This window comes from Peromyscus eremicus, chromosome 11 (genome assembly GCF_949786415.1).
Source record: "Peromyscus eremicus chromosome 11, PerEre_H2_v1, whole genome shotgun sequence".
NCBI lineage: Eukaryota > Metazoa > Chordata > Mammalia > Rodentia > Cricetidae > Peromyscus > Peromyscus eremicus.
In genome coordinates, this window is record NC_081427.1 from 48758488 (window position 1) to 48786466 (window position 27979).

At 44.7% G+C, this 27979-nt stretch overlaps 1 protein-coding gene across 1 annotated transcript in view; it reads left to right on the forward strand.

Annotated features, from left to right (window-relative positions):
* Positions 1-27979, forward strand: part of Nln (neurolysin) — a 98592-nt gene that overhangs the window by 11397 nt on the left and 59216 nt on the right. The window contains exon 2 of the mRNA XM_059276460.1: positions 27462-27724. Within this exon, the coding sequence (XP_059132443.1) occupies positions 27462-27724 (263 nt within the window). The remainder of the gene's footprint in view (positions 1-27461; positions 27725-27979) is intronic.

A 27979-nucleotide genomic window follows, 5' to 3' on the forward strand; every position in this document is an offset into this window, starting at 1 on the left:
GGATGTTCAGCTCTTCACTAGACCAATCAGGTGTTTTAGACAGGCAAAGTAACACAGCTTCATAGAGCTAAACAAATGCAACATAGAAGAATACAACTTTGCATCATTAAACAAATAATTCCATAGCAAGAACGAATACAACAAATCTTAAAATAATATTCCACAACACACAGTCACTTGATCACTCAAGAGGTATTTGCTGAACTATTAGGTTGTTTAGTCTCACTATTGTCTTGTCCTAAGTTAATTTTATTACATTTCCCTGTAGACCTGATCTTATTCCATGTTTCTTTATCCTGATGTAACCATTTTTTTTTTCCAAGTCAGAAGCCTAGAAGCTGGACCTAGGGAGATAGCTCAGTGTAAGAGCACATACTGCTCTTGGAGAGAACCTGAGTTTCCCAGCACCCACATCCAGTACTTCACAATCCGCTGAACTCCAGCTCCGGGCAATCTGACGCCCTCTTCTGGCCTCCAAGGTGCACAAAACCACATGTACACACATACACATACTTAAAAATAAAAATGTTTAAATCTAAAAAGGCAGCTGAGCATGCTGGTGTACACTTTTAAACCCAGCACTGGGGAGGCAGAGGCAACAGGACCTCTGTGACTTTGAGGCCAGCCTGGTCTTCATATTAAATTCCAGGCCAACTAGTATGACAGTAATAACCTGTCTCCATTACAAAACAAAAATGAACCATCTCATTTTCCTCTGTCTCTTTTACTTTCCCACTAACCAAGTCTTCCCATTCTTTCTCTTTCTTCTTCTGCTGGTTTGAAATGAGACCAGCCTTGGGTTTGGCTCTCCACCAATGCCTTCCTTTGAAGACAGAGGCCTCGAGGAAAAGCAAGGGTGGCATGTCACCCTTTGGTGTTAAAACTCTCACACAGTCTAGCGTCCTCTTAGTGTCCCAGGCTTCTCTCTCTGGACTCAGGGTCTCATCTAGAAAGTTCATGTCTTCAGCACACAGCCTAGAATCGAGTCATGCCAATCTTTATCTAAAACATTCTTTCTCATACTACCTTAGAACCTAACACATACCAGTTTGTCTTTAATTTTAAAGAAATATATACAAAATTCAAGTGCATATTCAATATGTTCAAAAGAGTGAAAAGCCGGCCATGGTGGCACATACCTTTAATCCCAGCACTTGAGAGGCAGAGGCAGGTGGGTGTCTGTGAGTTTCAGGGCAGCCAGGACTACATAGACCCTGTCTCAAAGAAGAAGGAAAATGTGCCTTTACATACAAAAGCATATTTCTGGTACCTTTAAGTCCCTTCCCTGCCTCTCCTCATCCATGTCCCTTTTTGTGGTAACCCCTGCCCCAAGCTTTGCTTTTATATCCTCTTTATACATACACTGCAAATGCCTGTTGCCCTAAACTACCTGTGATTTAGTTTCACTTGGTGGAACTGGTTTCATGTGGCCACAGTGTGACACTTCAGAAGTCCATCCATTTTCTTGTTCGTGGGTATTTAGGTTGTTTTGTTTGTTTGTTTGTTTGTTTGTTTGTTTGTTTTTTAAGCTGGAATGTATGCACTTTCTCAACTGACCCCCCCCTTTTATTTTCTAAAGTGATTATATTAATTCTTTCTTCTCCCTACACAGTGTTTATGAATGGCCATTAGTCCACCACCGTAAGCCACTCTTGATGGTATAGAGTTTTGCCAGTGAACACTAGGCACCTATATACATTTACTCTTGAGTCTTAGCATGTTTTCACCTTTGTCCTTTGTACATTATACCTATTCATATCTATATTATTCAGGGTTCTCTAGAGGAACAGAGAATATTTATATAAAGTGGATTTATTAGAGTGGCTTACAGGCTGTGGCCCAGCTCATCCAACAATGCTCTCCTAATGGAAAGTCCAAGAATCCAGTAATTGTTCAGCCCATGAGGATGATGTCTCAGCTGGTCTTCACTGGAACCCAAAGAAGTGGGCTCTAATACCAGTGAAGGAATGCCCTAGCAGTGGTTTAGATGAACTTGCCAATAAGAGTGAGGGCAAGCAGGCAAAAAGCAAAGGCTTCTTTCTTCCCATTCTTTATATAGGCTGCCACAAGGTGTGGCCCAGATTTGGGTGGACCTTCTTACCTCAGAAGATCTGGGTTTAGGATGGGTTTTCCTACTTCACATAATCCAATCAAGAAAAGTCCTCACAGGTGTGCCCAGCTGCTTGCATTTCTAGTTAATTCCAGATGTAGTCAAGTTGACAACCAAGTATAGCCATCACAATACCTTTTACCTATTTGCTATTGGACTTTTGTCCTTCCTCCCCCCACCTTCCTTTCATTCAGTAAGATCACACTATGTTTATTATGGGCTTGTGCCACCGTGCCCAGATTTGATACACTATTTTTATATTGAATGTAAGCACTGTTTATATAGTCTATAAATTCTACCCCTCACTTGTTTTACAGTATTCAAAAGATCTATTTATAAGATCTCTGATTAGTATGTGTTGCTGAGCTAAATTTTGGGGAAAAACTTTAGATAAGGCAAAAGCTGTCTCTGCCCTCTCTTTACTCACGGGTGTCAAAGAGTAAATAGAGCTCTAAGATAGATTATGAGAGATGCTGTTAGTCTTAGCTTAGCTTGCACTCTTTGGGGTGAATTATTCTGACTACTATTAAATTCAGTCCCTCTGAATCCTGTAAGGACTTCAGTAGCCCAAGCATTACTTACCCTAATGGTTGATAGTTTCTGAGATCAGGAACCCAGTTTTTTCTTGTTCACTTTGATATGTCTAACATTTAGCATGGTATTATTGTATAGTAGATGCTGAATAAATTTTTTATTAAATGGATAAGTGAAAAGATAGCATCAGCAACAGTAACTGAAGATTCAGTATTCCCTGCTTATGTCTAAAGAGTACAGACCTAGATTTGACGAATGTTATTGATGATTTAGATATAAGTGAGCATAACTGAGTAGGCAGTAGATATTTTAAACTCTGTTTGAAATGACTGGTTTTAAATTTGTTTAAGCAAAATGCCAGTTGCTAAGGGAAATTACTATGTCTAAGTGTTAATTATCCAATAGAATCCTAGTTGCGTACTTCTGAACATAGAGTGGAGTGATCCACAGTAGTCAGCTGGCTGTCGGGGGCTATGCTCAAGCAGCAGATACAGAGGAATCTTGAGTGTATACTCGGGTGGGCACAAGGCAGAGATGAAGCCATAAATGACAAGTGGGAACTTTGTCATATTCTGTAATCATCATTGGAGGCATTCAAGGTCACAGGGTCCATTACAGACCTAGGCAATAGCTCTGTAAAGCAGTAGTCTAATTAATGATTCTCCAGAAGCAAAGTTTTTCTAAATATGTTGGCCTGGATATGAAAGAAGTGCCAGTCTGTGAAATACTGGGTCAGAAGCAATCAAGCTGAGAAGGAGCAGAAGGCAAGCCTCTCTTGGACAGGCCTGGGGTCAGCTCATGGCAGGGGAGCCAGGCTCTCCGGACATTTATGACTCAAGAGATACTTGAGATTGAGGACACACACGTCCCTGAACGTTCCTGAAAGAGGTAACATTCTGTTGGTCACATTAAGAAGTAGTGGCATGCTGTTTCACTTACATGGTGGAAAAAGTACCCAGCCCAAGTACACCATGATAGTAAGATCATATCTGGGAACACATCTCATACCTGCTGCATTAAATCCAGCTCCTTGTGCCAAAAGTACTACCCTCCTAACAGCATGTTTTTAGCCGAAGAGAAATAAAAACATGAAAATCAAAATTGGAATAGCAAAAGGATCCAGCCCTGGTCAGAAAGGTATGTAAAACTGCTCATCAGAAATGCTTCATATCAGCACTGAAGTGCTGTCAAGTTCCAGAGGTGGTGGATGATCGAAGATAACTTCATATCAGCACTGAAGTGCTGTCAAGTTCCAGAGGTGGTGAATGATCGAAGTTAGCTGGTTGCAACCTGTGGGTAAACTAGAACTTCATTCTCTTGTTCCATGAACCTTAACTTGGTACAGCTAACTGTGCAAGGGACTGTACACATGGGCCCTGTTTGGAAAAACTGAGATTGGCATCATTCACTTACTGAAGTTGACTCTTCCTTCTCAAACATGGCTACTCTCACAATGCACTTGTATTTACCGACCTAAAATTATGTGGGGAAAATGAATGAAAATAGCCAGGTAAGTTGGCACATACCTGTAATCCCAGAATTCAGGAAGCTGAAGTAGTAGGTACCACACATTGGAGGCTAGCCTGGAGCTACATAACAAGATCCTGCCTTGATAAATAAATAAATATACGAAAGTAAAAGGAGAAGACTATTAAAGACAAAAAAAAAAAAAAAAAAAAAAGGAAAGAACATCAAGTCAGTCTGGTATTTTGCTATGGGCTTTCTGGAAAATAGGGCAAAGGAAAATATAATAGATGAATTACTAGGGACTAGAGAGATGGCCCAGTGGTTAAGAGCCCTTGCTGTTCTTCCTGAGGACTGGAGTTCTGTTGCCAACACTCACATTAGGTGCTCATAAGTGCCTATAAGTTAAGCATCAGAGAATCTGATGCCCTCTTCTGGCCTCTCGGGGCATCTGCATAGCAGTGGCTTACATACACATAAAAAATACATCTTTCAATAATCATCGGAAGTGTTTTTTCTAAGCACTGTTTCAGAGAAAGATGTATCCTGCAGACCCATAATGTAGGTAAATTGAGCAATGTAACGAATAACAGCCTACGGAATAATTCTATGCAGTAAATGTACAAGTAGACTTCACAGGGCTAATTCTTACCTTGTTTTTATTTTGCTTGTTAAAAGGCAAAGGAAACAGCATAGTAAGGGTGAAAAACCACACTCTTAAATAATTAGAATATAAATGTGAAGATGATAAATCCTTTAGAGGGTGGTAGAGAAATTGATACGGCGAGTCAAGGGAGAGGAGTCATTTCCAAGATAGAAATAGGGATTAGCACGTGATTTATGTGTTGCAGCTGGGTTTTGAAGGACACGGAATTTGGACATGTAAAGACCAGTGTTCTCTAATCCCTTGTTTACCAGAACTTAAAAATAGCACAGTGGGTAAGAAGACATTGGCTGCTCAGAACTGAGGAAAATCGGCTAAGAAAGTGGTGAGCTGTGCTGCAGCCCCTGTGGTCTGGCGAGGCCCCATACCTGCTGTCTCATTGAGTCTACCACGGAGTGAATGTTAATGCCTCCTACAATCTTTGTGTTGAAAATAGAGCACAGTATTTGATATCAAACATTGTAATTTACAACTCCCTTTCATTCGAGGCAAAAGAAGAGGAATACTAAGGACCTGGATAATTAAATACCTGCATGTGATAATGAAAGGGACCAGTGGTAGAGCACATGCTTAGCATGGGCAAGACCCTGGGTTCCATTACCTACACCTTAAAAAGAAGCTATGAAGCTGTATCAGTGAGGGGAAGGATGACCACTGGTGACGTTAGAGGAGAAGTAAGGATCAGCATTCTAGATCTGCACTCATGTAGACCCCAGTCTGATAAAGAGATTGTGACTAGTGTTCATTGTGAGGTCTTGTTTTTCTGCTAAGTAAGCTACCCCGTAAGAGCAGAATGACGCATGGACAGCACCAGGAGAACGCTCTTAAAACCCTGTGTAGTTTGCAGTTGGCAGATCGATGTGGCTGCCAAGAACATAGTAGGGGAAGGGTGGTTAATAAATACCAAGTCTAGGCTGTCAGTCACCAAATGGAACAGTTTCCAGCCTGAGCTGACTGGTCTCCATGTGATATCACACTGACTTCCAGAGCAGGTAAGTTTACAGCTGCGCTCACCTCTGAGCACTCTTCCCGGGCTCCCTTTCCAATGACCTGCGCCTGAGTGATGGATTTTCTCAGTTGCTGTGTGTGCCTCCCACCGACTTCTTTCCTTAGCTATGTTCACACTCCAGCTTCCACATCCCATTGCTCTGGAGCCCTCCTTCCATCCAGCTGCTACTCATTTCTTTTCTCTCTGCTTGGCCAGAGTCCTCTGTTGCTGTACACACGTGGTTTGAATGTGGAATGTTCCCATGTGTCGCTGTGCCTGGACACTTGGTCCCCAGCTAAGGCACTCTTTTAGAAGTTGTGGAATCTTTAGGGGGTAGAGCCTTGCTAAGAGAAGCTCTAGAGGGTGGATGTTGGGATTTTATAGCCTGGCTCTGCTTCCTGTCCACTCTGACCAGTCACCTGATGCTCCTGCTGCCACACCTACCAGGCCATGACAGGCTGCATTCCCTTGACTGTGGGCCCTAAACAAGCCCTTCTTCCCTTAAGTTGCTTCTGGTCAAGTATTTGGTCATCACAAAAGTAACTAATCCACATCCGTATTCTCTTAGGTGACCCAGTCCTTTTGAAGAATTATATATTTTCAGATGTCAGAATTTCTCTTTCTTACTCTCAGGTTCCTATCTCCAGTTCTATGCTACCACACTGGGGCCAGCAAGATGATCTGGGCAGTGAAAGTGCTTGCCACCTAACTGACTCGAATCCAGTCTCCAGAACCCACAGTTGAAGGAAAGCGTGGACTCTGTCTTGGTAGAGTTTACTACTGCTGTGAAGAGACACCATGACCACGGCAACTCTTACAAAGAAAATAAGTAATTGAGGGGGCTCGCTTTCAGTTCAGAGGTTCAGTCCATCATGGCAGGGAGCATGGCGGCATGTAGGCAGGCATGGTGCTGGAGAAATAGCCAAGTGTCCCACATCTTGCAGGCAACAGGAAGTTGACTGACTGTCACTCTGAGGAAAGCTTGAGAAAAAGAAACCTCAGTACCCGCCCCCTAGTGACATACTTCCTCCAACAAGGCCACACTTCCTAATAGTGCCACTCCCTTTGAAGGCCATTTTCTTTTAAACTACCACAGACTTGCAAACACCTACACACACACACACACACACACACACACACACACACACACACACACAGAGTAATAATAGATAAGAAATCTTTAAATCACCACGCTTGCACACCCCAGTCTCTCAAAGGCACCTGATCACAAAATAATCACATCTGACACTTACTAGTCATCCCCCATAGCCCACGTCACTTGCCATCCCACCCAAACTAGAAACTCTGTAGCATTTCGACTTTTACAAAGTCCTGCCACTTTTTTTTAGTCATTTGAATATTTCTTGAATCTAATATTTTTTCTCTACTGCTGCTCCTTTTAATTTTTCTTGTTTATCTAGATTACTGTAATTTACTAGAGGGTCTCTCTTGTCCTTTAAAATCAGCTACCAGAGTGCTTAGCAGAGTACAGTTCCTTCTCAGGTCCTCACCAAAGGTTTTCTGCTTGTGTGCTTCCTTGTTGGGAATAGGCTGGCCTGGAACTGGAGAGATGGCTCAGAGGTTAAGAGTACTGACTGGTCTTCCAGAGGTCCTGAGTTCAATTCCCAGCAACCACATGGTGGCTCACAACCATCTGTAATGAGATCTGGTGCCCTCTTCTGGCCTGCAGGCATATATGCAGGCAGAATACTATATACATAATAAATAAATAAAATCTTAAAAAAAAAAAACAAAAAAAGCCCAGGCTCTCTAGCCTCCTAAGTACAGGCTGAGCTGCGGGGCCAGCTTATCCACACAATCAGCTTAAGCTCTCTAGCATGATAGTACAAGATCCCCCACAGGTGCTACAGACTTAGCTCAGGTCTGTGCTCATTTTTACCTCCTGAGTTCTGGATGCCCACTACACTTTTTTCACTTGGACATTGCTGGCATCACCAACCTGATACACTGGAAATTAATGCACCCTTCCCACCCCACCCCCAGATCCTGTGCTTTCGTACCCACCACCACCCCAAATAGGGAAAGAAAGACCTGTTCTAACCTCCTTAGGAATTCCAGCTTGGTGACTGGCGCTATGGCGCGTCCCTGTGAAGCAGAAACCTCTTCATCTCCGATTTCCCCTCTCCTCTGACCTTCACAGTGTCTTACCATGTGTGCTGCTGTAGGCGGTAGATCGGACGAGGCTCACAGTTCCCCAACTGGGATACTCTGTTGGGAACCAAACCCTGGTGTGGAGAAAGTTGAACGGCATGTTCGGATTGAAAGAGGCAGCCCAGTGGTGGCTGAGGTTCAGACTCAGGAGTGAGGTTGCCTCACTCAGCTCCCATGTGCTGCTCACTTCGCCGTGTGTCTTCAGTGTTTCCCACCTCTGTTTCTTCATCTGCAGAGTGAAAATTGATTGAGATAATGGATGGAAACACTTAGCATGAGCATTCAGGAAGTAAATGGCCATGGACTCATTTATGTAGGTGCTTTCCTTTGGTCTGAATGCATCTTCCAAATCTAAAAGAGCTGTGTTAGGTAATTAGTCGTCTTTCATCTTTGTTGGGAAGGTGCTTTTTATAGGCTACTTTTTGTCTTTTATTGGTCAGGAAACTTCCCTGCCTTAAAGAGTAGGCTTTTAAAGTATAAGCCATCAAACTATCTAAAATCACTTTTATCATCTGAAGGTCAGTTTGCTGAGGTTCTCCGTGTGCTATAGAAGTGGCAGGGGTCATGGCCACCCTCATGTCCCACGTTGACGCGTGTACATGAGGACGGTGGTTCCTAGGGTTCACTGTGCCGGACCAGCCCTCTGATTGTGTCCCGGCCTGTCTACCAACGAAAGACACATGAGGATGAAAAGAAGTAGCAAGCGCTGAAGATGTCTTAGAGAGCAGTACTGAAAAAGTGGTGGTGTGACTGACCGGACACTCCAATGCTTAGCTGCGTCCACGCTGGGGCAAGCTGTTGAATCTCCATGCTCCCAGTTTCATCTGATCTGAAATGATGGTAATAGTAAGGTCTGTGTCGGTGTTGTTGGGAGAATTCAGTTTATATAAGGTTTTCATAGTGCCTGCTACACGACTGTTAGACATTATTCTTCCTGTTCATAGCGGGGATAGCAGGAGTTGGCCGCACACAAGCAGCAGCAAGAGAAGCTGGTAACTAAATGAAGCAGCCTGCTGGCTCTCTGATTTCCACACTCACAAGTTGCCACCCTCAAGCTTGAGACATGTCACCACGTCGATATTATTTGAATCTCCCTAACAGTCAGTCTGTTTTCGGTGTGCTCTGCACTCTCTCCGCAGTAAAAGAAGATGCTTAAGTCTGGGCTGAGAGTTACTCGAGACCTGGCATTACTGGCCACCATCCTAAAGTAAAGGATTTGAACTAGCTGGTTGCTATGCGTCCTTCTCACTGTGAGCTGTGACTCTTCACTTGCTGGTCGTTTCTATTTTTTCTTACTGTGTTCTAGTTTACTCTTTAGGGGTTTCCCAATTGTGTCTTTGAATAGCTCGTCAGTTTGTGTATGCTTTTTTGGAGTTCATACATTTTCTGAGCACCTAAGTCTAGAATAGCAACTAGAACTAGGAACATGAATAATTAAATATATTTTAGGTGAGATTGAGTGTGTTCCGGATGGTATGGCTGTGAATAAATACATTTAAATGTATTAAAATTTTTTATTGGGGTGAATATGTTTAAAGTACATTGTATGCAGACGGGTATGAAGTACTCAGCCAATAAAAATATTCAGATAAATATAGAAAGAAAACAAATTTTCTATCAGAAATTATGTAATGTACCTCCCCACCATGCTTCAAGATTGTCAGTTCCTGACTTATCTTTTTCATATACCACTTCTTCCCCCCAGTTTTTTTTTAAGCAAATTACCACTATATTATTTTCACCATAACTATTTTGGTCTGTAGCTCTAAGAAAGAAAATAATTTTTCACAACCACATAACCACATTGCCATTGTCACATGTGAAAACAAACACTTATTAGCAATTGAATCCATATTGAAAAGCAATTCAGCAATCAAATACTCCCGCATAGATGAAATAATCAAAAGCCATCAATGTGTAAGTAATGCACAGGAGGAGGAGAATTAGTCTCCTGAGTAATTACCAAGGATTTCAATTCCGAAAAGTGTACCCCAAGTGCCAATTAAATGTGCCAGCAGCAATTCATTCATATGCAGTGGCTTTCCTGAGGTAGGCTGCATGCCCTGGACAGGCCTTGCCTGATGAATTATTAAAGGACATTTTACTGACAGAGCAGCGCTTGCCCTGCCGCTCTGTGGTCGGGGCCACTTACCGACCTTACAGCACTTAACTCTTCCCGTGTTTGTTTACACTGACTGTCTGGAGCCTGTGATCAAGTCTGTGTGATACACAGACTAAAGGAAGTCAGGCTGTTCTCCTTCCTGTTGCTTTTCTTCTTTGAACCTGAGTTTTTCTGTTCATTACAATTTTGTAATATGAACTAATATGAAAGTTCTCTTTTTCCAGCAACAACTGTCTGTCATATTTTCTTGCATCTCATAGTCTCATGACCACATGTAGTTTCTAACATTTTTTTATTCTCATAGTTTTTAAAAAAAGATAGTTTCAAAGAATCTCTTTTCATTTATTTACAATATAATCAAGGTTGGAAACAAACTTTTCTACTACATTACAAATCTAAACTAATGTTACTTTTAAAATATCACCTTTTTTTTTTAAATAAAAATCAACTTTTTAAAAGGAGGGATTGAAAATCACCATTGTTCATTCCTACAGAAACGGATGTGTAATGTGTTCTACGTACAAGTCCTGCCGAAAGAGGGAGTCATCCCCACTGGTATAGCAGGTAGAGAAGACCAAGGGAGGGACTGAGTCACGGGAAGACCGAAACTGGCTAGGGTGCAGCTCAGTGGTGGAAAGCTGGCCTAGTGCACGCAGGCCTTGGTTCAATCCCTGGCACTTCAAAGACAAAGAAAAAGAAGACAGTTGCGGTATCCATTCTAGTCAGAGAATGTGAATGTACTCTTGTTAGAACAAAGGAATGCATGCTGGCAAGAGAAAGTGTGCCTAGGCATGAGGACGCATGCCTGTGAGCAGGAGGATCTCACCCAGGCTAGAGATCCAGACACTGTCTCCTGTCACTAACAGACAGACAGAAAAAACATGGGACAGTGCTCTTGGGTACATCAGGCAGTCAAGGCTTCTCAGAACAAATGCCAGGGTTGTGGTGTATTTGTCTTGTGAGTGGTTGTTGGCCTTGTCACCTTGGCCAGAGAACTTTGGAACTCAACGTTTTCATGGTTTTTCTCGAGCGCTGCCTGCAGTTTTTACCCAGTCTACCAGCAGTTCCTCTCCTGTGCCAGCAGGTGGAAGCAGGAGCTGGAGAATGGCCTGGCTCTTCTGTGTGTGTCCCTCTGTTCTGCAACCCCACTCCTCCTGGCACTGTGCTGATGGAGTCTGCGCTCCGTCCCTGGTCTCCATCCCTGGTCTCCGCAGTTTCTCATGGCTGCATCACTCGCCTGACTTGGTGATTTGGTCTGAGCTTAGGAGTCATTCTAAGATGGCCATGTAGGTTTTCGTCTCTTGTCTGTGTTGGCTGACTGTCATTGCAAAGCACATGCTGTGTGTAGAGTACTTTCTTCTACATTTGCCAAGAAATACAGAAACAATTGTGACAGGGACTACATTCCCAGGAAGCTTACATTGTAGTAGAATTAGAAGGAAAGCGGGTCACTCCCCTGAGCTGAGCAGCAGCAGATCAGTGGCTGGCCGGCTGCATGCCGACCACGGTTGGTATTCACACAGGCAGGAATTCATTTAACAGCAGATACTGCACCAGATACTGTACATAGGTGATTTAATTTTAACGCGAGTTTTTTTCTTTTCTAAAAGAAAAAAAAAATGGAAATAATCTTTAAGAGAAGGATCCTTTAATTTAAAATTTTCACTACCAAGTATATAGGTCAAGTAAGCAACAGACATACAGATCCTAAACCATGACGGAATTTTCAGTTAGGAGAAGCCAGTGTGAGTAACATTTCCTAACTTAGAAGACCCGCTACAAATGCTGTTCACAATGAAACCGTGATGCTATAGATCAGTTCTGATAGCTGTTTATCCACAGAACATGATAACAAAATTATTATTTGATACAAGTGATGTAAAAGGAGAGAGTGAGAGAGACAAACCAGTTTCTTGCAAGATTTAGCAGCTACCACCCTTTAGGACTTAAAGAAATATACCTATTTTATGTGTGCATGTATGCATTTAGGAGCTTGAGGAGTTCTGGAGAGGTGTTGGATCCCCTGGAACTAGAGTTACAATTGTGAACCACCATATGGGTGCTAGGGACTGGATCCAGGTTCTCTGTAAGAATAGTAGGCACTTTTTTTTTTTTTTTTTTTTTTTTTTTTTTTTTTTTTGAGACAGGGTATCTCTGTGTAGCTTTGCACCTTTCTTGGATCTCACTCTGTAGACCAGGCTGGCCTTGAACTCACAGAGATCCGCCTGCCTCTGCCTCCCAAGTGCTAGTATTAAAGGCGTGTGCCACCACCGCCCAGCTGTTGTTTTTAAGAATGCTCAGATGATTTGTTGTTGTTTTTCAAGATAGGGTTTCTCTGTTTAGTCCTGGCTGTCCTGTAACTCACTCTGTAGACCAGGCTGGCCTCGAATTTAGAGATCCTCCTTCCTCTGCCTCCTGAGTGCTGGGATTAAAGGTGTGCATCACTGCCCGGCACACAGTAGGCCCTCTTAACCACAGAGCCATCTCTCCAGCCCCAACTTTTAGTAAGGCCCAGGTTGTCCATCATCACAATCCACTGTATATCCAAAATGTCCAACTCAGTGAAAAGGTGTTCATCCCCGTCGTTAGCTTGCTGGAAGATCTCTTAGAGGGCCTCTGCTAAGTCTTTTCCATTTGGTGCTTTGAGAAAGAGGTGCTGCATCCTGCAGGTGCATCTTTCAGGTGGTTTATTGATTACCTAAGGACCCTGACAGACGCTCTGGGAAAGAAAGAGAGCTTGCAAAGGGCAGCTGTCCAAGTGGGCCCGGCTGGAGTTGTTTCACCCTTAGGAAATGGGTGGCTGAAAGCTGCCCAGCCCAACACAGCCTGTTTTTCAGGACCGGATGGAAGTTAAAGTGGGACACTCCTCCTCAGTCTTGGCGGTGATCCCTCGGGAATGGTAGAGATAAGACATCAGACAAACAGTGTATGTTTCCGCTCTTTAGCTCACTGCTCTCTCCCTGTTTAAATGTGGGGAAGTGCCCTGGTGAGAAGTTTGACCTTTTCCCTCTGGGGGCTGTAGTTGCAGCTTGAATAGAGCAGAGTCAGGAGTGTAGCTCCACACCAGCTGTGTGACCTGAGCACATTACTGTACTTGTCTGTCCTGCAAAATACAGTCGATAATACCTGCCTTTGGCTTGGTGGGGGAGTTAAATAAGAAAGTGCTTATAAACCTATAGCATCGTGTTTGTCTCCTCACAAACACTGGCGTTGATGGTGCACACCAGCCGTCCATGTGACCAGTTTCTAGCTCGGATGCCTAGGTGGAGAGGAGCCAATGGAGGCGGAAATTCTTGAGGACGATGGACCTTCATAGTTGGTACACCTTTGAGGCGTCTGTGGGTGTACAGCTGTGGCTTGAGATCCAGGTGCAGGCTATTGATATGCAGTAGGTAGTTGTGGGTGGTCCCCAAAGCCCTGAGACAGGAGGGAGTAAGATGAAGAGACACCAAGTTGAGCATCAGTGGGGTGAAGGGAGAAATGCCATGAAAAGGACAGAGCTGGGGTTGGGGATTCAGCTCGGTGGTAGAGGCCCTGGGTTCGGTCCTCAGAGCAGTGTTTGCACACGCACAGATAAAGGGGCCAGGGCTGGAGCGTGGGTACGGCCCCCTCCGGCCCCCTCCCAGCACTGCACCTCGATAGTTAAACAAAGGCATTAATAACTGTTTTTAAAGAGAAAAGTGAAGAGAATCTGGAAAGACCGGAAAAGCCGCTTTCGCCAGGGCACTTCTAGAGGGGGAGCCAGAGCCGGTGAGAGACTGGAGGGACTGGATGTGGGAGTGTGGGGGCATAAAGGCTGAGCCCCATCAACTGACTTCTTTCAAAACAGATGGAAAAAAAGGTAGAAATGGGTACTTTGTCATGCTTAATAACTCAGAAACGAAACAGAAATGGCCTCTCTGCACATTAAATCCTCAGAGTAAAAAAAGAACTTTATCAAAAGCTATTTTTAATGAAACATAGCTGTGTTTATTGGTAGAATTTGACTTGGGCCAAGGCATTTAATTCTAGATCCAGAACATTCTGTTTATTAAATACTTCAGTTCTAAACCAAATAAAAAGATCCTTAAGTGAACAGGGAGGTTCATCACCAATGAGGGCTGTAACTCTGCACGTGGAGGTTTGGGCGTGCGGGGCGGGTGAGCACTCCTGCACAGGATTCCTGGGGGCAGCAGTCCATTCACTTCACATCCTGCACATCAAGGCTGTGTTGCCATCACCAGGTGCTCAGAGCTTTGCATGATATTCTCTGGAGTCACGTACTCATGGAACTACCAGGGTGTAAATAATAGAAGAAGGGTATTGAACAAATAAGCCTAAGAAACATTTGAATTTCTTAATTTTTATTTGCATATATGTGTCTATCAGTGTGAGCATGTGCCATGTGAGTATGAGTGTCATCTGAGGCCAGAAGAGGTCATTCAATCCCCTGGGGTTGGAGTTGGAAGCCATTGTTAGGGCTAGGAACTGAACTTGGGTCCTCAGGAAGAACAGGAATCACTCCTAAACCCTGATCCATCTCACCAAACATATGGTTGTACAAACATACCAGTTAAACAATATGTAAGTATTGCAAAATGATGACAGATTCTAGGCTTGCAAATGTCACTAAACCCAAGCCTCTTTTTAAGGCGTGCTGGAGACATGTGAGGATGCAGATGCTGGTTGGCATGGCAAGTCCTCTGTTGGTACATGTGAGCTGAGGTGGTGTCAGAGCACAGAGAATGCCTGAATTGGTCTGAGGTGTTCAAGGAAGCTTTGCGGAAAAAGATGAGGTCTGAACTGAGATCTCTAAGTAAGAGATGAAGGTTCCTCGGGTGAAGAACACAATGGCTAGTCGTCAAAGAGAAGGGGGATGCTGCAAAGGCCTTCGGAGAGCCCACGAGTGAGGGAGATGTCAAAGTCCTTCATCACGTCTGCAGCACAGATTCCAGGACAGTGGGTGGCATTGAGAAAGCCAGTGAGATGCCCAGGTGTGGGCAGCTGCAGAAAGGCCTGTGTGTGAAGCTGAGCACTTGGCACCTGACCCCACAGTCTCTGGGGAAGGATGCCGCTGAAAGGGGGTGCTGTGATTAGATCTGCATTTAAGGAAGCTCACAGGCAGTCTGGAGAGTCAATCCAAAGACATCCAGAAAGATTCTGCCTCTGGCTTAGATACCCGAGTGCATAGTAAGGATTGGTGTGTGGAATGGGAGCAGGGAGGGGCAGATTTGATCTGGGATAAAAGCAAGATGTCAGTTTACCTTAGGGCATCCGGATCTGAAGTGGTCATTAATATCCCAGTGGAGTTAAACAGTAGGTAGAGATAGGAGTCTAGATCTCGGGAGATGTGTTCCAAGGCCCAGATGTGGAGTCTGTGACCAGAGGTAACATGTGGAGTCATCTAGGTGTAAGAGGGAAGGCGTACAATGAAAACAAGGCAGAGTGACGGAACCAAATCCCAAGAAACCTAAGGAAAAGGAGCTGGGACAGTGGAGTGCCAGAGAGGGTGGAGTTAGGAAGAAACAGCCAGACAAGGATTAAAAGTGGAGCGGTCATCACAGAAGCCAGGGCATGGGATGGTTCAGAGAAAGGGGAAAAGGCTGGTGTGGTGGTATATACTTTAATCCCAGCTCTTGGGAGTCTGGGGCAGGAAGACTGCAAGTTTGGGGGCAGCCGAGGCTACGTAAAGAGACCCTGTGTCAAAAAATCAAAGTTCAAGCATTGAGGAAGGTGGTGTTTTTTAAAAAGGGGAACGAATAGGAATTACTGTCATATATTTTTAAAAAATCAAGATAAGTACTAGAAAATGTAGTGAGATTTCTTAGAAACCATTAGGGAGCCTGGTGAAAGCAGTTCCCTTTTTTCTGAGGCCAGGACCGAGGGTAAAGGAGGGGTGAGGACAGGATGACTGTGCCATCCTTAGAGATCTTTTGAGGGAAGACAAGGGAGTGATGTCTGATGGAGTCCCAGGATCAGGGAGATTTGATTTTGCTTTATTGAGATGAAGACGTGTGTGTGTGTGTGTGTGTGTGTGTGTGTGTGTGTGTGTGTGACAGAGAGAGAGAAAGAGAGAGAGGAGCCTGTACATGTGAGCGAAGGACAGAGGCTGGAGGATGACAGGAGAGAGAGCTGGTGAGAGACACAGCAGGAAGGGAAGCGGCAGCCTTGGAGGGTCAGGGTGCGCGCAGTGATGACTGGGAAACCTTAAGGAGCTCAGGGTAGACTTTGTCAAGGTCTGCTTGCATGAGGAACTCGAAAGAATGAATCACTTCATTGGTGGATGGAGCAACCCGGTCTTCAGGAATCCTGATGTGTTTGTCATCTCTCTGTCGCTATGACAGAAACCCTGAGGCACGCAACGTCAAAGGAAGAAAATTCTGTTTTGGTTCATGGGTATGAAAGTTTCAGTCCCTGGTTGCTTGAGGCTGTTACCTTGGCCTCTCACAGTGAAAGTGCAGCATAGTTGGTATGTATGCCAGAGGGGGTCTGTTTGCCTCAGGGAGGCTGGGGAGCAGAGAAAGTCAAGGGTCTGAAGCTCCAGCTCCTCCCTAAGGCACTCTCCCTGTGCAAATGACTTCCTTCCTGTGTGACAGACAATTGAAGAAGGAAGGCTTCATTTTGGGACCCCAGCCCGTGGAATGGCGCCACCTATATTTAGGGTGGGTCGTCTTACCATAGTTAACCTAATCTAAATAATCTTAGATACGCCATGAGTGATTCTAGAACTTGTCAACTGGATGATCAGTATTAATCATCACACCATATTTGCCAACATCCTTCCACTGCAGCCCGTCTCCTAAAGGTTTCCCACCTCCCCAGGAACACCATGGGATCAAAAACTAAACCTTTAGTTTGGGGCGATATTTAAGACCCAAGCTGTAGCCTGGCAAGATGGCACATGCCTGAATCCCGCTTGGGGATTGTAAGGGCTTTTGGAAGGCTGAGGCAGGAATATGAATCTGGTGCCAGCCTGGGCAATATAGCACTTCCCGGCTAGCCTGGACTACATAGAGAGATCCTGTCTCAAGACACAAAGAACAACAGTTAATCCAAACCACAGCAGCAGATTTCTGTTGGGACAAAGTGGAAAATGCAGTGCTCTGTGCTACGGTTGGGGTAAAGGAAAGCTTGAGTGTTGGGGAGGGAGGTTCACCAGCTAGAGTGCAAAGCAGTGGGGGTAGGGACAGAATGTGTGGCATGAAGGGGCGTTCACAGGTGGAAGGGGCAGGTGAGATGGCTCAGGATAAAGGAGCTTGCCACCAAGCCTCATGACCTGAGTTTGAACCCCAAGACCCACATGATGGAAGGAATGAACCAACCTCTGCAAGTTACCAAGTTGCACTCTACAGGGTGATGTTTTCTCTTCCTCTCTCTCCCTTTCTTTTTCTTCTTCTACCCCTTCCTCCCCCATCCCCCTCTCATACACACACACACACACACACACACACACACACACACACATTGGGGGGTGGGTAGAAAGATAGTAGTAGGTTTACACACATTTGTAGTGCTGAAGTGAAGTACCAAGAACTATCAGGTAAATTTTTCTAACTTAATCTATATTGGTAAGCACAGTTAAAAGTAAGATTTAACTCTCATTTTAAGAATTAAGAGTATAACCACTCACATGAATAAGCCCACCCTCAAGCATACACAGACACATAATTTTAAAAAGTTTTCGAACAAAATTTTTAGTCTCTCAGGTGTAATGGTGCATGCCTTTAATCCTAGCAGGCAAGGCAAAAGAGGGTGGATCTTTGAGTTCCAAGCTAGCCTGTTCTACATAGCAAGTTCCAGGCCATCTTATTTCAAATAAATAAATAAATAAATAAATAAATAAATAAATAAATAAATAAATAAATAAAATGTTAAGAGAAAAGAGAGATGGTTCAGAGGCATGTGCTGTTCCTGCAGAGGACTAAGTTCAGTTTTTAGCACCCAGTCAGGCAGCTCACAATCACCTGTAACCAGAGCTCCAGGGGATCCAACCCCCTCTTCTGCCTAATTAGGACAGTGCTCTGTGTGTGTGTGTGTGTGTGTGTGTGTGTGTGTGTTGTGTTCATTTTTTTCAATTAAATCTTTAAAATTAAAGGCATAAGATGTAAATAATCTCTTAGAAAAATAAAGCGGTGTGAAACACATAACACCCACATCCATACAGCATTCATTTCCTGCCCTTTCACAGAGTTGCTGGTCTTTATGTAATTACATAGTCTTTATACACTTCCTGGAAAAGGACCAGTTCTCTGAAGTGCTTGGCTGATATGTCTGTCCCAGTTGTGCTGTCGGTGCCTGGCCCTGCTGCTCCCAGGAAGGACTCGAGTCTTTTCCTCGCACCGTGTTCTTGAAAGCAATGTTCATTCTTATTTCTCAGCACTGTGAGGAGTGGGTGGGGGTTTTAACACTACCTGCCACTAGGGTTCTTGTCTTTCTCTGCCCTTTTTCCTTCCAGAGAAGGCACAGAGCTGGATAGGAAGCTGTAGCCTTGGGATAACACAGTCAAGGCTGTTAGACGCACCACACATGGGCAGGTAGCATTTCCTTTTATGGTACTCTCCGTTTGAACAGCAGTGGGTGACTCCTGTGCTGGACAGCAGGAGTACTGTGGAAGGTGCCGCGGTGGCTGCAGGCGTCGTGAAGGAAGTGGGTTGAGTAGTGAGCCTTGGGAGGTGCGGGGCTGGGCTCTGTCTGGAACTGGAGAACTCAAAAATAAAGGAGCCCGGGCCAGTAATTCCATCAACTCAGGAAGCTGAGGCAGGACAACTGCAAGTTGAAACTAGGGTGGGCTGCAGTGAGAACCTGTCTTTAAAACCAAAGAATTAAATTTTAAAGAGTCCTGTGCTACAGAAGGAGCCTAGGCCTGAGTTATGGCCCGCTGAGCTGTCAAGACAGATAATCCAGTCAGAGCAATGGGGGAAAAAGAGAGCTCTAGGAACAGCAAAATCGGGATTAAAGGGGGATACTGACAAAAGAGCCAGACCAGAAATAACTAACCATGAACAGCTCATCCAGAGTGGGGAGGGCTTGATTGAATGCAGACCTTAGCCCGAGTCTACAGAGAAACATTTGGCAAAAACTAGAAGTCTTTTCCAACTATTTCAAAGAACGGGGTCCATTTTCAGAAAATATGCATACCATGTAATACAATCCAGGAACACTTTAGGGGAATGTATATCACAGTGATGTGGGCATTGTAGCATTTTACATGGGCTTTTGATGTGGTCCTGGCTCAGGTAAAAATATTTCCCTGTATAAATGAAGGAAGATGCGGTGTTGCTGCTGTTTCTTGGTTTGATCAGTGCTGGCTCATTTCACGTGTGTGATGGGCACTGTGTGAGGTGGGGATTTGTTAGGGGAAGTGTGGAGTAATGAGATGCTTGAGAAAATCCCAGTCTGGTACCCGAGCAGGTTGATGATAATGTCTGGAGTGAATGGCTCCCATGCAAGGTGACAGATGCTGAGGTTTGGGGAAATGTGGTACCAAAGAAACCTGGGCAGGAAGAACAGGTGGGCCTTCAACATGCTTCAGAGGCTAATGAACCCAGCAAGTCAGAACTTTTCTCAAAGTACAGTCCACAAAATGTCTTACAATATTAACTCAGCTAACTGTGGTGTGCTCATTGGCCCTGTGTGTGACCCTGTCCAAGTCATCTGTCTTCCCTCCTTTGCCTGAGCTCCTCATTGGTTTGATGCACACAGGAAATGCTAGCCCTCACACATGCTCCTTCCTGTCAGTCCCACTGTGGTACTCGATTATTTCCTCATTAGAAGTTTCACACAATATTTTAAAGTTCCATGAAGAAAAGGAGACAGTGGAGAAGGAGAGAAGTGATAAAGGGCCTCCTGGAATTCTGCAGAAGGGAAGAAATGTTTTAACTTGGAAAATAAGGTTTCTGACTTGTCTAGATGTAGTTTTCAGATAATGTCCTTTAGTAACTCCCATTGAGCAGTGTGGGCTCGTGCTGGGCCTCCTGCCTTCAACTTTTGTAGACCTTAGGGGCAAAGGTCAAAAGTTCTCACGAGAGTCTCAAAAAAAAGGCAGTTGCCCAGAATGGCACAAATGTGCTGTTTCCCACCTAGGAGCATCTCTCAAATGCCACAAAGGTGCTGAAAGGCAAAGGAAATTAGTATACCGGCGTCCAAAATGTAGAAAGAACTTGGAAATGTAACATAGGGAAAGAAGAGGGATAGAAGCGAAGACAGGAGAGGAAAAGCAGAGATGATTCGAAGAGAAACTAGTCAGGGCAAATGTCTAGAGTGTTGGGAAACCACCCATCTCTGTTGCCTTCTCCGGAACCCTAAGATAAAATCCAAGGTAAGTAAAAGATTATCTGGCCAACAAGATAGCTGAGCAGGTAGAAGTGCTTGCTGAGTACAAGCCCAACCAAGTTCAGTCCCTGGCACCCATGTGGGAGTCTGGATGCAGGAGTGTGCATCTGTAATCCCAGTACTTCTGTGGAGGGAGGGGACAGAGTGGGGACACTCGCCTGGAGCTTGCAGGCCGCCAGCCAGCCTGGAGTGCAGAGCTGCAGCAGCAGAGGCATCGACAGAGACTCACCTCAGCAAGGTGGGAGGTGACGGCCTCTGGAAAGTTGTCTTCTGATTTCCATGTGTGTGCCATGGCCCCCGGGGGCCTGCACACATGCACTAAAGAAATGAACATTTCAAAGGAATAATAAGGTAAAATGCTTACTACGTCCTGTTGGCATTGTTGATTTCTGTTGATTTCTTCTTTCCGGTCCCCTGAATTCAGGGAAAACATGGTGTTAAAGAACGGGCAGCTTTCTGTAGTTGCAATGGAGACTGCAGGGTTATGTCCCTTTGGCCAGATGTGAGCACTGACATTCTCAGTTTAAGGGCCTTAAGGGCAGATAGGATACAACCAAACAGCAGCCTTTGAAAAGCATTTGGAAGTAAGGGAAAACGTCTGATGTCATTTTATTTGAAAGCTATTTAACAATACTGAAAATGTGTTCACAGTTACTGACCTGTTCTAAGAACAGGGACAGAGCGGAAATCCTGTTTCAGAGAGTACTCTCCCATTTGCTATCCCTGGACCAGCAGCCCCAAAGCCAGCCTTTCCAGCTGTACAAGGACCTTGGTGGAAGCAGTCAGTCTTGGTCACAGCTGACTCTTTCTCAGAGTCCTCTGCTCACTGTATCCACAAGGGCTTGCAGGGAATAATTATGTTAGAAAGTTAGCCGGGCGGTGGTGGCGCACGCCTTTAATCCCAGCACTTGGGAGGCAGAGCCAGGCGGATCTCTGTGAGTTCGAGGCCAGCCTGGACTACCAAGTGAGTTCCAGGAAAGGCGCAAAGCTACACAGAGAAACCCTGTCTCGAAAAAACCAAAAAAAAAAAAAAAGAAAAGAAAAAGAAAGTTAACAACAAGCTTGTAAAACCCCCTTGTTCAATCCTTCACTTATACCCTGACCTTTACACTATGACTGTTACCACTACCACTACTGCTATACTACTACTATACAGTAGTACTACTGTACTACTACTATACTACTATTACTATTATACTACCACTACTATACTTCTACTACTACTACTACTATACTACTACTATACTACTGCTGCTGCTGCTATTCCTTCTACTGCTACTATACTACTACTATACTACCACTGCTATAGTACTACTATACTATACTACTACTATACTACCACTGCTATAGTACTACTATACTATACTACTACTGTACTACCACTGCTATAGTACTACTATACTATACTACTACTTCTCCTCCTCCTCCTCCTTCATTTTTTTCTTCCTTTACCAGTTGGGATTCTGTATGAAGCCCAGAAATATAAAACTCAGCTTCAGCGGTCTTAAAGAATAGAATGGATTTATTGACTCACACAACTGGAAAGTCTGGCTCTGGGTCAGGCTTCAGAGTCAGTTGATCTAGAGGCTCAGTGATACCATTAAATATTTAGTTTCTTCCCTTGACCATTCACAGCGTTTATCTCATCGTAAATCACATCCTACTCTTTCTCCTAGGACAGCTGCCAGCTCCAGTCAGGGGCACAGACTTCCTCCACTTCAGGGGCTGGAAATGGGACCATCTCTCACAGCCATCCATAGGTTCATTCCAGGGTTAAGGGCAGTCACCCTAAAACAACTTGGACTATGGGGGTTGGGTGCACGGGGAGGAAATACTTGCCAAGTTTTTCAAAGAATTTAGGTCAGTTTTCAGGAAGTTACAAATCATGTAACACTATGAGAAACGAAGAAAAAGTGTGTGTAGCTAGGGGCAAGATGAATGGCAAGACGCCCGGGCACATCTGACCGCTGCTGTACTCTGGGCTTCACCATTGCTCTCTCCCATGGAAAAGAAAGCCCAGCTTTGTCATAGGCTGCTGCAGCTCTGCCTTCCTTTTCTGGCCGATACTAGAATCTACCTGACCATGAAGAAAATCGCCCCCTCTATCTTTCTTCTTTCCACACATACACTACTATAAATAAGGGGCGTAGCTGCCCTTGCTCCCCAGCTGCCACATCGGCCTGCAGTACCACTCCAGACTAAAGTCTCCACCATTGTAAAACTCCTGCAGAGCACATACACACACACACACACACACACACACACACACACACACACACACACACACATCCGCATGCACAGGGCCTTGGGTTGATCCCCAGAGACAAAGAAGCCGTTGGAGGTTCCCAGTCTGGCTTTGCCATTCTGTAGTCTGTGTTCGCTGCCCTCTTCCAACAAGGTGGTGGGCCCTCCGTTTTTAAAGACTGGTTTCTGGTGTGGTCTTCTCCTCCCAGGCCCAGCCAAGAGGCTGCCGACTCCGGTGTTCACACAGTCTATCCAAACTGGACTCAGTCATTTCTGCTCTGCAGCTAACTTACCAGCCAAATATTTCAGGGAAATTCCCTGCCGCTTATACTGCTTTGCTTCTGAGTTCATTTTATCTTGAAGACTTATTTGTGTATTTGTTTAATGTATGCACGTGGGTCTGCATGTTGTGCCCTCAAGGACCAGAGGTGTAGGATTTCCTGGAACTGGAGTTGTAGGCAGTTGTGAGCCACCTGGCATGAACTATGGGAGTTGTGTGTGGGTTCTCTGGAAGAACAGGAAGTGTCCTTAGCTGCTGACCCATCTCTTCCGCCCCAGCCCCCCAGCCGTTGAATCTTTTTTTGTTTTGTTATGTTTTTCAAGACAGAGTTTCTCTGTGCAACAGCCCTGGCTGCCCTGGAACTTGATTTATAGACTAGGCTGGCCTCAAACTCACAGAGATCCACCTGCCTCTGCCTCCCAAGTGCTGGGGTTAAAGGCATGCGCCATCACTCCCAGCGCCATTGAATTCTTAAAGTCAAATTTCTCATTTTTACTGTCTCATCACTACTACCATTTTGCCTGTACTATTAGTTTTACCAAGACTGGAGTTTCTTTTCTTTAAAACTGCCCTGCCTGTGTTTTATGTCCCATTCTCTTCTGAAGCTATAGGGACCTTGTGTTGTGTATATCTTTTAATTGATGGAACATTTTGATTCCAAGTAAAATCATAAAAAGATTTTTGTTTTGTTTTGTTTTTTTTTTGTTTTTCAAGACAGGGTTTCTCTGTGTAGCTTTGCGCCTTTCCTGGAACTCACTTTGTAGACCAGGCTGGCCTCAAATTCACAGAGATCCGCCTGGCTCTGCCTCCCGAGTGCTGGGATTAAAGGCGTGCGCCACCACCGCCCGGCGAAGATTTATTTTTTAAACATCAGTTCAGATCTCTGCTCTGAGACTAAGGCCTTTTAGGTCTGTAAAGACTTGGATTCTTATTTCTCACTCTTGCCTTTGCATATACTATAAACCACATTTTTTTCAGATTTATTGCCTTGTTTGTTTGTTTGTTTTTGTTTTTGTTTTTTCCAGACAGTGTTTGTCTGTGAAGTTTTGGTGCCTGTCCTGGATTTTGCTCTGTAGACCAGGCTGGCCTCAAACTCACAGAGATCCGCCTGGCTCTGCCTCCTGAGTACTGGGATTAAAGGCGGGCGCCATCACCGCCCAGCTGTTGTTTTGTTTCTTAATTACATGTATATCCATGAGTTTGGGGTGAGGGGGATGTGCACCTGAGTGCAGTGCCCACAGAATCCAGAAGAGCACATCAGATCCCCTGGAGGTGGAGTCACAAGCAGTCATGATCTGCCCAACATGGCTACTGGGAGAACCCAGCTTGGATCCTCCTCAGGAGCCGTCGACACACTTAGTTCCTGAGCCTAAACTGCATCTTTGATTTCCCCTGTTAATTTTTTTGAAGGAATGAGAATTTAATGACACGTTAAATAATATGAATTCAGGGGCCATCTAAATTTTTATATTTCTTACACAATTTTTTACATTGGCCAGTTTTTGTTATTGATGTTTCAGTGACTATTTAAATGTTTTTAAACATTTTATCTCAGGGAAAAAAAAAACAGATTCTTTATTTCAATACATTTAATTAGATAAATATTTAAATTACAACCTTAATACATATGGGCAGGTTTTGGAACAGTCTTAATCGTATTCTGCTGATAACAAAAGAAATGTAGCTGTGCAGTGTGGTGGTGGCACACGCCTTTAATTCCAGCACTTGGGAGGTAGAGGCAGGTGGATCTCTGAATTTGAGGCCATCCTGGTCTACAGAGTGAGTTCCAGGACAGCCAAGGCTACGCAGAAAAACCCTGTCTTGAAAAAAAGGATGTCTCCTGAATGCTTAAGGGACGTTCCTTGTTTGTGTATCCTGCATAATGGGTATTAACAGCTTAGATGCAAGATTGTAAAACATCAGTAGCGAACTTCTGCCCTGCCCTCTGGGGTTCTCCCATTGTGCTGTAAGCCTGTATTTAAGACCTCCTCCCTCCTTCAATAAACATTCGGCATTATAAAAACAAAAAACAAAAAAAAGGGTGTATGTGTGTATGAAAATATACCAAAAAATAGAGTGCCAACCTTGAGTGTGCTTCCGGCAGTTTCACACAAACACTGTGAGAGAAGATGAGGCAGTGTTTGGGTCTCTCTTGTCCTCATCCCAGCTCTTCTGTGCTTGCGCCTTTCCGCCTTGCTCACCTTGCTTTCCTAGCCACATCTGTAGGTGCGCTCCCCCGTCCGTCCGTCCTCCCCTTCTCCAGGGTCACCCCAGCACTCCCAGATCATCTCCCCCGTCCTCCCCCTTCTCCAGGGTCACCCCAGCACTCCCAGATCATCTCCCCATTCTCCCCCTTCTCCAGTGTCACCCCAGCACTCCCAGATCATCTCCCCATTCTCCCCCTTCTCCAGGGTCACCCCAGCACTCCCAGATCATCCTCCCCCTTCTCCAGGGTCACCCCAGCACTCCCAGATCATGGCTCCGGCCAAAGCCATGAACTGCCTTCCTTTAGTTAGCACCACTGGGCCCCTTGCCATCCACTCGATTGACTCTGTGGCAGACATACTTCGTGTCTCGTTGCTCACTTTCCTGGCTTCCCCAACCCCTCTTGGCCTGCTTTCTCTCACCTCACTGATGATGTAGTTAGAGCCGGGGCATTCTCCTCTCCTCACGCCAGGCTTTGGCTCTGTTACCTTCAGTATCAGTGAGTTCCACTACCTGCCGCTTCAGCCGTCCATGCACAGCTTCCTGTCTCTTCCTTCCCCACAAGTCCCTTGTCATGCGCTCCCTGAAGCACAAGCATCGCCCTCGAGTCTCCCCCCCTGTTCTTCATACCAAGATGTGTTGTCTCTACCTCGATTTTACATCAGTCCAGTTCTCCCATTTTCTAGTTCAGGATCCCTTCTTCATTTGGAGAAATGGGAGAATTCTCTCAGATAGAAAGCTTATTGGGTCTCTCACCTAATGAAAGCCCGTCGGTGGCTTTCTTAGCTTCAGAGTAAGTTTGAGAGCAGGGCTGGGGTAGGACTCAGGGGTACAGCACTCATCTTCCGTGCATTCAGTCCAGGTTTCAATCTCTAGCACTGCAGAAAAGACAAAACCAACCAAAACAGACCGACCTGAGCCACAGAACAAGGTTCAGTGTTTCTGTTGATTCCTAAGGTGCTGCATTGGCTACTTCCTCTTTATCTTCAGCCTTCTCCGGCACGTGTTCTTTGGACTTCGGATAGTTTGACTTGTTCAGTATTCTAGGACCTTGGTTTTCACACCATTTTCCAGACTAGGTATCCCCTCTGTAGTCTTTCAGAGTTCCCTCTGCCTACCTATCGTAATACTTATCACAAAGCAGTGTAATAAATAAATTTCATTTATTGCTGTGGCTTTTGTTCCTTATCAGACCATCGGGGCCGGGCGATCAGATTTTACCCTCAGTGCCCCTCACAGTGGCTGCACATATGTAGTATGTGTTCTGTTGGGCAGATGGCTTTAAACATGTAAGTTAGCCTCTGGGCCTCAGTTACCTCTCCAGTTAACAGGGAATAACGCCCTGCTTCCCTCCAGGCTGTTTGTGGATCTTGTGAGCTAAGAGAAGTTAAGCTTTACTGCCTGGTTTCTAGTCCTAGCTCTCACTGTCTGACTAGCTGAATGGCCTTGGGCAGATTACTTAATCTGCTCACGTTTTTTTTTTTTCCTTCAGTAGACTAAGAGTGACCATAGGACGTGTCTTCGAAGGATCAGGGCCAAAACATTCACTACGTAATTGTTAGCTACTAAATACGATGTTTTTCATTTCTAAGCTGTAGAGTTGGGGCAAGGGTTGAAGTTGGGGAGAAGAGAGAAGGAGATATCCACACAAGCGAAGTGTCACTGTCTTTAGTTGGGATATCTAACAGAATAAGGGCTGGTCTCTTTCCTGACAGTTTTTTCTTTTATTACAATGTGATATATATATCAGATACAAACTACTATTTTTATTTATATAAAATTATGGGGGAGATTGTTATCTTACATGAAAAGAATATTTGTAATGTTCTTTAGCAAAACCTGTAATTTAAAAAAAATCTGTGTACACAGTAGATAGAAACTTGCACAGGAGAGATTAGTTTAATTTTTAAATTATTTATTTATCTTATTGGTGTTTTACTGCATGTATGTCTGTGTGAGGGTGTTGGATCCCCTGGAACTAGAGTTACAGACATTGTGAGCTGCCATGTGGGTGCTGGGAATTGAACCCATATCCCCTGGTAGAGCAGCCAGTGCTCTTAACTCCCGAGCCATCTCTCCAGCCCCAATTAGTTTAGTTTTTAAAGGACAGTTGTCATATATCTGACAGCTATCTTTCTTTCGTATGATTTCATATACTCAAGTCCATGTCTGCATAGTAAAAATTCCACTAAAACTATAATTATGCAAGAAAATAAAGGACATTTTCACTCATTTTTTTCCTTTAGGAAATGGTTGTTTCTTTTTTGAAAAGGTCTTACCTGCTATCACATTTCATTATATGTTTATATTTAACCTCTGGCCAACAGAAGTCCTTAATTTCTATTCTTTTTTTCCAATTCCTTTTAGAGCTGGTGGTTCGCGGATTCTGCTCAGAATGACGTTGGGAAGAGAGCTGGTGTCTCCGCTTCAGGCCGCATCTTCCTACGCCACCGCTGCTGGCAGGAACGTGCTAAGATGGGACCTTTCTCCAGAGCAGATCAGGACGAGGACAGAAGAGCTCATCACACAGACCAAGCAGGTGTACGACGCTGTGGGGACGATCGACCTGAAGGACGTAACTTACGAGAACTGTTTGCAGGTGCTGGCCGATGTGGAAGTCAAGTACATAGGTGGGTGGAGATGTGAGCACCTGTGTTTCCTTTTGCAGAATCTCCAGCCATTTCACCCTTTTTGTCCGGACAGTCAGTTATCCAGTTTACAAGAAATTAACTCTCACACACGGGGTTGGTTATTGTACTCCCTCACCTCACCTGCACGGTGTGCACACTCCTCACCTCACCTGCACGGTGTGCACTCTCTCACCTCACCCTGCACGGTGTGCACACTCCTCACCTGCACGGTGTGCACACTCCTCACCTTACCTG